Source organism: Phocoena phocoena, chromosome 17, assembly GCF_963924675.1.
Source record: "Phocoena phocoena chromosome 17, mPhoPho1.1, whole genome shotgun sequence".
Lineage (NCBI taxonomy): Eukaryota > Metazoa > Chordata > Mammalia > Artiodactyla > Phocoenidae > Phocoena > Phocoena phocoena.
The window spans coordinates 36267521-36280130 of record NC_089235.1 but is presented as its reverse complement, the minus strand read 5'-3'; the positions used below and the strand labels follow the sequence as shown (position 1 = coordinate 36280130).

Below are 12610 nucleotides of genomic sequence, written 5' to 3'. Positions count from 1 at the left end.
GTAAAGTATTCTTGGTTGTAGGTTCATCCCTTTCATCATTTTAAATATATCATGCCACTCCCTTCTGGACTGCAGAGTTTCTGCTGAGAAATCAGCTGATGACCTTATGGGAACTCCCTCATTTGTTATGTTGCTTTTCCCCTTGATGCTTCTAACATTTTTTTCTTTGCTTTTAACTTGTCAGTTTGATTACTCTGTGCCTTGACATGTTCCTCCATGGGTTTTTCCTGTCTGGGACTTTCTGTGCTTCTTGGACTTGGGTGACTGTTTCCTTTCCCATGTTTGGGAAGTTTTCATCTATTATCTCTTCAATTATTTTCTCAGGTCTTTTCTCTCTCTCTTCCCCTTCTGGGAACCCTGCCATGCAAATGTCAGTGACTTTACTGTTTTCCCAGAGTCTCTTAGACTGTCCTTGTTTCTTTTCATTCTTTTTTCTTTATTCTCTTCCACGACAGTGATTTCCTCCATTCTGTCTTCCAGATCACTTATCCATTCTTCTGCCTCAGCTATTCTGCTATCGATTCCTTCTAGTGTATTTTTCATTTCAGTTATTGTATTATTCATCTCTGTTTGTTCTTTATTTCTTCTAGCTCTTTGTTAAACATTTCTTATATCTTCTCAATCTGTGCCTCCATTCTTCTTCCGAGATCTTGGATATCTTTACTACCTGAATTCTTTTTTGGGTAGATTGCCTATCTCCACTTCACTTAGTTGTTCTTCTGGGGTTTTATCTTGTTCCTTCATCTGGAACATATTCCTCTGCTAGCTTATGTTGTCTAACTTTCTGTGATTGTGGTTTCCATTCCACAGGCTGCAGGACTATAGTTCTTCTTGCTTCTGGGTGAGGCTGTCTAACAGACTTGTGCAGACTTCCTGATGGGAGGAACATGTTTCTGCCCACTGGTTTGTGGAACTGGGTCTTGTCGGTGAGCAGGGCTGTGTCAAGGGATGTGTTTAGCAGGAAGCTGTGGGCTCAGGAAGACTTTAAGCACCCTGTCTGCTGATAAGTGGGGCTGTGTTGCTGCCCTGTTGGTTGGTTGGCCTGAGGTGTCCCAGCACTGGAGCCTACAGGCTGTTGGGTGGGGCCCCCTCTTGGTGGAAAAATGGAAGCCTCCAGGAGTGCTCATGCCAGTGAGTACTCCCCAAAACTACCACTGCCAATGTATTTGTCCCTTCAGTGAGTCACAACCACTCCCTGCCTCCACAGGAGACCCTCCAATTCTACCAGCTAGGTCTGAACCTGGCTCTTATGAGGTCACTGCTTTTTTCACCATGTCCTGGTGCACATGAGACCTTGTATGTACCTTCCAAGAGTGGAGTTTCTGTTTCCCCCAGTCTTGTGGAATTCCTCCAATCAAACCCCACTGGACTTCAAAGCCAGATTCTCTGGGGGCTCCTCCTCCCATTGCTAGACTCCCAGGTTGGGGAGCCTGATATGGGGCTCAGTTCTCCTGTCGGATAACTTTTGTGGTATAATTATTTTCCAGCTTGTGGGTCACCCACCCAATAGGTATGGGATTTGATTTTATCACAGTTATGCCCCTCCAACTGTTTCATTGTGATTTCTCCCTTTTCTTTGGATGTAGGATATTCTTTGTGTTAGGTTCCAGCATTTTTTTGTTGATGGTTGTTCAGCAGTTAGTTGTGATTTTGATGTTTCTGTAAGGAGAGGTGAGCTTACGTCCTAATACTGCACCATCTTTCTGAGGTAACCCCTGGAAACCTGGAGATCCCATCATGACATGGCTACTGCTATTATTTGGAGAAGCAATCTCACTCAACATGTTTATTAGGGTTCTACTTGTACAAGACATTGATCTAAATTTTAAACCTATTATTACAGTAAATCTCAAGTAATCCATCTTTGATATATGCTATTTGATCTAAATAATCAGATGTTAAATCATTCTGTTTTTATAAGAATGAAGCAAAATCCAAAGCTAAAAACCCTCATATTCAGAATTTAATTAAGAAAAAAGGAGGTCATACCCTTTTAATAGTTTCAATGGTCATACCCATTCAATAGTTTCTCATTGTACAACTGTTACTGAAGTTCTAAAGAAGGCCCTGTGTAGAAACACCTGTGCCCAGAGAAAAATAGGTTTGTGTTTCACTAGAGAAACAACAAAGTGACAGTATAACCAACAAAATTTAATAAATCTGACAGTACACTACTTTATGGTAGGTATTAAGTACTGATCTGAAATCTATGAATCTTAACTCCCAATATATGACTTTGTGTCAGTCATCGACCACAAATCCAGGAGTATCTCCAGAAAAATGGTAACATTCATACATGCTTGTTACCATGTGTTCAGACTTTGGTCTGAAAACACATTTGGCATAATCTATGCATAGACATTTGTCTAAAATCCAGTTACGTGTACCCTTATAGGAGACAGAAGAGGAGCAGACACACACACAGAGGGGAAGGCCATGTGGTGACAGAGGCACAGTTTGGTGTGATGCAGCCATAAGCCAAGGAATGTCTGGAGCTACCAGAAGCTAGAAGACAAGGAATGATTCTCCCCTAGAACCTCCAGAGCATGTGTGGCCCTGGTGACACCTTGATTTTGGACTTCTGGCCTCTGTAAATGAGAGAATAAATTTTTGTGTGTTGTTATCATGTTTATGGTAATTTATTACAGTAACCATAGGCTACAAACACAGTTACCAAGTAAAATGCTTCTCACTGCTGAGACAATTCAAAGAGGGTGTTATGGACTCAACTGTGTTTCCTTAAAATTCATATGTTGAAGCCCAGATCCTCAATACCTCATAATGTGACTCATAATATTTGGAGACAGGGCCTTTAAAGAGATAATTAAGTTAAAATGATGCTTTTAGGGTGGACCCTAATCCAATCTGACTGGTGTCTTTATAAAAAGAAGAGCTTAAGACAGAGAGACACCAGGAATGCACATGCACAGAGGTGCTACCATAAGAAGAGGCAGGAGGGTGGTCATATACAAGCAAAGGAGAGAAGCCTCAGAGCAAACCAGCCGTATTGGCATCTTGATTTTTGACTTCCAGCATTCAGAACTGTGAGAAAATACATTTCTATTTTTTAAGCCACTCAGTCTATACAGTTTGTCATGGCAGCCTTAGCAATACAGCAGACAAAGGGACTCACAGCTTTTGCCTTTGGAGTTCCCTATATACCCTAGTAAATTCCTTCCTCTTCAAGTTAACAAAGATAAAAGTAACCAAGATAAAACACAAACTGAAACTAAACAGAAAGCTTTTAGTAACAGTGACTAAACAATTAGTACCATTAAGAGAGACAGCCAACTGATTAAGCACCTGTCACAGATAAATAGGCATGGTGGATAGCTGTGGTAAGGATTTCAACTACAGTGCCTAACAAAGGCAGTATTTAGAATACACTTGTCAGAGCTAGAAAGACCTTAGAAATCAACCAGTTGAATGTACTCATTCTACAGATGTAGAAACCAAGACTCCAAAGATTTGTAACTTACCTTATCCTAGGAGACTTGGCTTGTGAGTGACAGAGTCAAGACTGTGACTCAGGTTCTCTGAACCCTAGAGCAACACATTCACCAATGCCTCACACACTATTCTCTTCTTTCAGTCCAGCAAACAATTTTTGCAAACTTCCCCAGTGCTTCCTTTTTCCCTTGGGATATATGGAGGGGCGATGCCACACTTTGAAAGAGAGACTATCATGGAGCATGGAGTCTGATTTTGTTTGTTAGTGGTGGGATTCAATGGCACCTATCTGCTTCTCAGACAAACAAGCTCTACCCACCTGCTGCCTTGTGCCTTTAACACCAGCAGCAGAATCAAGTCAATCCAAGGGAAGCAATAATGCCTTCCAACTTTATTCTAAAAACTTTGAGAACATGAACCATGACTGTTTTTTTCTTAGCATATACACATTTGGTGAAAGTATATTTGTATCTATACAGTGCATTCACCTTAGTTCCTTCTCTCTACCTCGAAGAGAAAGAAATTTTTATATTATCCTTACCACAAACATATGGTGGGAGGGCAGACTGGGATGGAAAGAATAGGAGAGATTGTTTAAAATTCATCACTTTCTAGAAGAGTGGGGGAACTAACATTTCTAGGCACTAGGCTAGCCAACCTATATGCAGTGACTCACTTAATTACTCAATTAACATAAGGTGAGCATAATCACTTCTTCACTCTATCACATTATCTGCTTCAATTACACTGCCTGGTTTCTTTCTTTAACACTATCTGAGATTATCTTGTTCACCAATTTTTCTCCTCCCTTCCTAATTCACATCGCCCCTGCCTCAGCATTTCAATAAAACTCCATGAGAACAGGGATGTTATTTCTCAACTGTATTCTCATCACCTATGAGGTGGTCAATTAACATTTGTTGAGTAAATCCATTATAGTGGTTCTTAAACTCTTGAATCAAGGATGCACACTAACCTTTTCCCATCCACGTGTAGATTATTCTGTTGAATATTTCTGGTTTTGAAGCCTCACATTTAGTTCAACTCTCCCACTTTTCAGATGAGACTGAAGTCTGCTGCGGGCCCTGGCTTTTGTTTTTTAAGGTAGCTTTCACATCCTTGGAGACTTTAAGCATGAGCCACAATTGCCCAGGCACACCCTCTCCTTGCCCCAATTTGCTTTCAACTTGATTATATTTGTCTATTTTTTTAATTTTTTTTTTTTTTTTGGCCGTGCCATGCAGCATTCGGGATCTTATTTCCCTGAGCAGGGATCAAACCCATGCTCCCTACAGTGGAAGCACGGAGTCTCAACAACTGCCCAGCCAGGAAGTTCCCAACTTGATTATATTTGAATTCTACCTAAGCAGATCTAGATTCCTGCTCAGGGACCATTAAAGCCATTTATGATCATTCCAAAATTGATGCTGGCACAAGTTCTCTCTGGTATTCAGAATTTGATGTCTCTTATAAACTTTGCCTACATATCTTTAAACAATTTAGAATGGTTATTGTTAAGATCAACCTCCCCTAATCCCTCTACTTCCCAAAGTGGTACACACTAATAGAAAAACAAGACTAATATTAAGTTTAAAGCTCAAACACAGTCTGTGTTTTCATGAATACAAACACAACCCCAAAAGGAAGAAAAAAATTACAACATTCTATTATTCTTTACATCATTTTATATGCATATTTCTGATCAATAACTGCTTCTTACACTAGAAATTTATCCCAATAAACTACTGCTTTAAGGGATACTTTAAGTCTCCAAACAAAATGTGATCTAGGGGAAGTATGGTATGTTAAACAGCTAGAGACAGCATGGGTGCACAAAACTCACTTGCACCAAACTCACAATCAAGCATGCCAAGGCCCAAGTGGCATCCAGCCATCCCTTGTTTAGAAAACCAAGTTTAATTTGAATTACTTAAGCAACTGGATTTTGTGCTGATGCATTTTTCAGTGAATTGCGGGGGATGGAGAGCTTAACCCAAGATAATTGAATTGCTAAAATATTTGCCTTCTGATTTAGAATTTTAAAGTAACCTTTGTTACAAATTCCCATATAATTGTTTCATATCCAAATTAAACCTGCCACATTTTCTCTCCCCTATATCCCTGATTGATTCAAGCTGCAGATTAACATTCCTTTTCTCTCCCCTTCAATTTATTCTGTCCATTTTTCAGGGTGTATTGAACGTCCTTACAATTCACAATAGAAATATCACAATAACTGCAGAGAAAATGTGGGCTGTCATAAACTACCAAAGCATGTTCTTGATTCAGAAATCCCAGAGGACCTGTGTCTTCAAAGTAGATTTGTTCACATATAAGCCTCATTTTTACATTTTTAATTGTGATCTCATTCTCTATGGAAGAAAATGTTTCATTGGCTTTGATTTCCTTCTGATGTTTCTAGCCCAGTTTGTTAATATCCTTGGTTCCTGCTTTGTAGCCTTCAGAGCTACCCAAACTAGAAAAGTACTTTGCTTGTACTTCAGGGATGGGAGTGGGAATGAAATTGCTTTCTGGTTCTGAAACTCCTCAATTTTGAAAAAGGAAGTAAAAACTTCCCAAAAAAGGTAGGTGAATGTGTTGCCAAGCTTGCCTTGTGCTCTTGGCTTTAATGTACAGAATTATTTAGAAGAGTTCTCATATAAAGCCATGCCAGTGAAAATAACTTTGCCAAATTTATCATAGGCTGCTACAGGCTGAGACACTGGTGCCACCTCAAAGAAATTCACATTTGCTAATATGAACTAGTAATTTTTGTTTTATTGTGCCTTTTGGGGGGAAACATCCTTTCTAATAAAAAGATACATCATCATTTCTCAGTATAAAAAATCAATTTTTGTATTGACAAGAATAATTAACCTTTTCCCTGTTATCTGTGTGGGACCAACTATCAGTCAAAAATTTAAATTTGATAAAAAATTTTATTTGGTCTTGACCTGCTATCTTCCTGCTCTCTGATTGCCTTCTCCAGAAGCTTTTAGGCTTCAAATATTCACATAGTGAGACTTTTTCTCTAGATTTTGGCTTTATCAATTAGAGAATTTCCCTTCTAATGAGTATTAAAATAAACTTCAAAATTATTTTTCTTTTTATAAAAATCTCTCCAAAGGGAACCCTAGTGCACTGTTAGTGGGAATGTAGATTGGTGTAGCCACTATGGAAAACAGTATGGTGGTTTCTCAAAAAAACTAAAAATAGAACTACCATATGATCCAGCAAGTCCACTTCTGGGTATTAATCCCCCAAAATGAAAATGCTAATTCAAAAAGATACATGTACCCCAATGTTCACAGCAATATTGTTTACAATAGTCAAGATATGGAAGCAACCTAAGCGTTCATCAATAGATGAATGAATAAAGAAGATGTGGTGTGTATATACCATATATATACAATGGAATATTACTCAGCCACACATGCAAAAAAATGAAATTTTGCCATTTGCAACAACATGGATGGATCTGGAGGGTATTATGCTAAGTGAAATAAATCAGACAGAAAAGACAAATACTTTATGATACGACTTATATGTGGGGTCTAAAAAATAAAGCTAAAAAATATAACAAAATAGAAAAAAAATTAATTTGAAAACACAGGAATAAAATGATTTAACTGGTGAGTCAGGGTCCAAAGATAGAAGTGACTCATAATATTATTGCTTCTGCTTGTTTTACAATATATTGCAGAACTGTTTATAATTTATTAAATGGGTTTATAACTGGTTGGGGGGGAAATGAGCTGAATAGATAGAATTATTTTAAATTAAAAATAAAATAAAAAACATAGCATTTCTTTACTTCTGATAACTAACCCTCATTAATAGCAGATATTTTTTATGTTTTACAAATTTTGGAATCATCTTTATTTGTAAGTTGAAAAAAAGATATAATTTTGTTTTATTATTTAGATTTGCTTATCTGATTAACAGTCCTCTAGAGAGGAAAAGGATTAGTATCTATTACTTATATAGCACTTTTTAAAGTGCACTGACATAGAAAACAAACTTATGGTTTCCAAAGGGGAAAGAGAATGGGGGGAAGGGATAAATTAGGAATCTGGGATTAACAGATAAACAGTACTATATATAAAACAGGTAAACAACAAGGATGTGACTGTATAACAGAGGGAACTATATTCAATACCTTGTAATAACCTTAATGGAAAAGAATCTGAAAAAGAATTACACTTGAAACAATGTAAATCAACTATAAGTCAAAAAAAAGGATCTATTGGAAGTCTGTTCTATAATCTGAGAGGGAAGAACTGAGTATGTAACACTAACCTTATCTGATTCAAATTAATCGTTTAAAATATTCCATGGAAGCAAGAACATCTGCCAGCCCTAAGTAACCAAAGAGATAGAGATTTTAGCTAATCAAACTAGAGAATTAGATTCTCTTAGTAGAACGGAATCAGGCATCCACCAGGAAGAAGACACTGTAGAAACCATTGCAGTGGCAGATGGAAGATACCTCAATATGCAGTAACCTAAGAACAGGATAAAGACAAAAGGCTATGTTTTCCCTCAAAGTTGACCATAAGCGCTGCTATTACTGGAATTAATTAATGCACATTTTGATTGGCCAATTCTGAATTGTTTTAGGAAATTTGAGTGTTCCAGCTGAGACTATTGAGAGTGGTGACTGGCACATTGTATAAGAGTCTCAAATAGTCTAGATATTAATTTATGTTCCAAGGAATATCAGTAACATATTCTTTATCTTTCATCAACTTGAGTAGCTTTCATAAAGGATATAACAGTTTTGTGAACTTAGAAGCAGAAAAAATCCAAAAATATGTTAAATCATTTTCCTCTAGGTTCTTTGACCTGATGATCAAGGCCTCTATTTTGTCCTCTGTACTGAGTTCAGCTCTCCTCCTTCACATCCCACCTAAATGATCCATGGGCAAGTTCAGATTTACATTATTATCATCAGATTCTTTTTTAGCCTAACTACACCAAAGCACACCTTCTAAATGTCCCAGTGTGACCTATGCATGATGCAAAATCTATTTCTTAATCTAATGCTCAGATCACAATTTTTGACTTTGCAATATTAGCATTAATTTTGAAACCTTGGCAAGAACCAAAGCATCATTCTTACCTAGGTGCCTAACAGTGCAGGGCTCTGAGACTTTGAAAAGCAAGAGCAACTTTTCTTTGTTTTCCATCTACACAAAGCATACCAACTTCCACCAACTGAGTAATGCAAATTTAGTCAGCCATCTAACAATATTTCTAAATCTGATTACATTTCAGTATGAGAACTTACAAAAGACCCCCAAAAGTCACATTACAGTGTCTGATCTACAAGGCAAAGAAAAAGTAGCTTGCAGCTTAACCTTCCAAGAAAACAAAATTTAAAAAGTCATACACAAAACACTTCAATGTAGAATTTTATACACATTGCCACAAGAGAAACGAGCTGAAAGACCAAATGTTCTCATATCCGGCTGTCCAGCTTCTTTAACACAACTAGTGAAAAAAGGAATGATTATTTGTGTAATGTGAATATGACTGAAATGGCCAGCTTGTAACCTGCACTCCTTTCTTTACACTGCTCATGCACAGACAAGCATGTTGTTCCCAGCCAGGATATCAGGACAGAATCTAGTACTGATTTGGTTCTGTTGGTGCACACCTGGCATCACCAAAAGTTTTAACTCAGCCAGTCACCTGATAACTTACAGCTATTTTGATCTACTTTTGTTTGATTTAGAGCTTGAAATTATATTGTTTCCACTTCCAGTTTTAGTGTTCTTGTTTTAGTTTTATGCTTTCTTATAATGAATGAATCACTAAGCAAGATATTGCTTAAATAACAAAAATTTAGAACAAGCTTCCAGCTTTGTGTTGCCAATTACTATCTATATTAACTACTTTACCAACTAATCAGAGAAACACACAAACAGAAAAGTGATACTATTTTTCACATAACAAAATGGCAAATTTTAAAAATAGTAATAATCAGAGTTGACGATGAGAGTAAATATTAATTGGTACAGCTTTTCAGATTGATATTTGGCAAAAATATTTTAATCCAGTGATTCCATAACTAGGAATTGATCTCAATGAAATCATCAGGGATGCAAACTAGAACATAGGAATAAAACAAATCTTCAATGAGCTGTGTATAATGGTGAAATACCACAAACCACCTCAATAACAGGAATTAGATAATTTATTAAATTTCTATATATGGAGCTACTATTCAGCCATTCCTTGATTAAGAGCAAGAATATTAGGAATGGGAATACTCTCATTATAAAACATTAATGTAATTCAGTATAGAACATTACATTGTAGGAGACCAGAATATGCCACTCCAAAATATGCCTCTTTGGTATAAGAATTATTTTTAGCTTATTATTTTGAGAAACAGCAGACACAGGAAACCTCTGAGAACAGTGTAAGTTACCCTTTCATAGAGAAATTTACATTTATATAGAAAATCTCTGTTCGCAAGGGTGTCTTCCTCTTAGTACCAGGAAGAAAAAGATGACTCTAAATCACAAGAGATTCTTACCAATGGAGAAGGCAGTGATTTAAACCTGCATAATAAATCTTACCCATGTTCACTGTATTTTTCATGGTCACCTTCTCATAACTTGCTTCCCTCAACTCTTATTCCTTTGTTTTAACTAAAGATAGTGTTTAAACCCAAATCCTAGCCACTTCTTTTGAGTTACTAATCCCGGAGTTTCTCCCATGTGTATATGAAATATACATGCTAATATACTTGTTTGTTTTTCTCTTGTTAGTCTTTTGTTACAGGAGCCCCAGCTCCTCAAGGATAGAAGGAAAATATACTTTTCCTCCTCTACAATATAAAATTAAATAAAATGAAGTCTGGTTGCTCTCAACTTCATTAACAAGACATTGATTTTCTTATAAAACTCCAATAGGATGTGACTTCCTGAGCAGTCATAAATTTTAGGTCAGCTTCAAAAAGAGACCAAGAAGAATGGGGAATTATTAGGATAATATGTTCAAACTGGACACATGTTCCTATCTCAGGTTCAAGTGACTTTTAATAACTGATTGTCTGCTATTGGGACTCGACTCCAGTTTTGACCAAGCCTCTGATTTGATCTATACCAGGGTTCACAATATGCAAAGAATGTGGTAAGGTGTACTGTTGTTACACTGGGCCATAAGCCTGGTAGATGGCTTCCATTAGAAGTTAGCAACATATCTGGTCACAGATAAATTCAAGCTATTTTTCCAACCATGTTCCCAAATTATACCGTATTTAATTGTTTATTACAAAGAATTGCTCCCCAAATTAGTAGGTTTTACTAATTAGTTTCATACCCTTAATCACATTAAAAATATCCTAAAAGATTTTATTTAAGCCCAAGTTGCTTTAAAATAGAATAATCTCAACATTGTAATTAACCAAATTTTACTATGTGAAACACACACCCAAAATATATGAACAAAGACATACGGAAAAACTCACATAAAAGAATCCAAGTGGTCCAGATATATACGGCATTTTCATTCCCAAGAGATATTTGACTTGTGAAGTCACGACATGGGTGGCAGCCCCAGTTGTCATCGCACTGATCACAGGTTCTGTAAGCAGGAATGTGGCACTACCCAGTTGTAGCACAAACATGGCCACCTAAGAGGACAAAGGAAGATGAAACTTCCCAAGCTTCCTAGAAGGATTAATATCTGACACACTTTCATTTTCAATACACAGACATAGGGAACTGATGTAAAATGTGCTCCTTAAATTTTATATATTCAGTAGCTTGAGTTTTCTTGAGAACATTACTAGTTTCCAAGATTCCCCAGATGTTTTGGGGTACAATTACAAGTGCTTCAGTTAAAGTTAACACAGATTTTTTTCTGAATATTGACTTTTTTTCTCTTTTCCTAATAATATATGTTACAAAAAAGGAAATATGTTCAAATCAGTTAATATATGGGGTTCTGTGGGGAAAAATAAAATTTGCATTATCATATCTATAATTTTTTTTTAATCCAAAGGACATGATTCACTACTTTATACTCAGTAGGCTTAAAACTTCAAAAGCATTGAGGAGGAAAAGCCATTTCTTGAGTTTCTGCCAGGTTCTGAGAAATGGAAACCTACTGTTTTGACTAGATACTCCATCAAGTAGCTGTAAAGGGCAAATATTAATAGGAAAACATCAGGACTTATGTGTATATGGAGAAGAGCAAAAGACAGAAATAGGTTAAAGGAATATGTCTTAAGAAACCCAGGAATCAGTAGGAAAGTCATTCTTCTTAAACTTTTCCTTTCTGCTTCTAGCATCATGCTCAATTGCAAAACTATTTCATGGCCAGACAAAATAATCTCATCTGAGTAGAAGGTGTGCATTGAGCTCTGCTGGACAAAAGATGGCAGCAAAAATCAATTCTCTTTTCTCTACTAACTACTAACATTGCAATGATTAGTGCAGAGAAAGAACTTTTAGGAGATGGCCCACTCTTTGACTGAATGCATCCATGTAAACTCAGTCATAGAGATTTGTTGTTTTGAAAGTAACATTAAATTACATTAATGAGTATCCACACTGGAAAATGAACACAAAGTGGGTCACGCTGATATATCCTCTTAATGTGTTAATTATAATATTTAGGTCAGGTCTTAAAATTCTTGTTGGAAAATAAGATTAACTATTAAAGAAATCAAAGGAAAGAATAGCAATTAGATCTCTTTCTATCAAAAGGTCACAGTGATAAATATGAGAAGTATAAAGTGCTGTCTAAGTACCACCAGAGCATATATTGCAAAATATATCATTTCCATCATATCACAATGTCCCTTGGCCAAAAGCAGTAATACTCTAAACTTGTATTAGGGTGGAGTTTTCTGGGCTCAAATCTGAAAACTTAAGTTCTGATTCTGGCTCTACCACATCCTAGTTTTTGTGACTATAGAAAATCTGTTAAAAATTTCCAAGCCTCATGATCTATAAGTAATTAGAATGATGTCTGCCCTATTGATATTGCAGAATTGTTGTAAAGTGAATGTGAAGTAACATATGAAAGAGCTTTGAAACCTGTAAAATGTGCAACATATGTGATGTACATTGAATGTCATAAGGTGCCATATATATTTACCCAGCATGGAAAACTAGCCACGAGATTTCAAAATGTAGAAAAG

At 36.5% G+C, this 12610-nt stretch overlaps 1 protein-coding gene across 1 annotated transcript in view; it reads right to left on the bottom strand.

Annotated features, from left to right (window-relative positions):
- The window catches only part of SLC26A7 (solute carrier family 26 member 7), a 202424-nt gene that overhangs the window by 100649 nt on the left and 89165 nt on the right, over positions 1 to 12610 (bottom strand). Inside the window, exon 4 of the mRNA XM_065895196.1 lies at positions 10931 to 11095. Coding sequence (XP_065751268.1) covers positions 10931 to 11095 — 165 coding nt within the window. The remainder of the gene's footprint in view (positions 1 to 10930; positions 11096 to 12610) is intronic.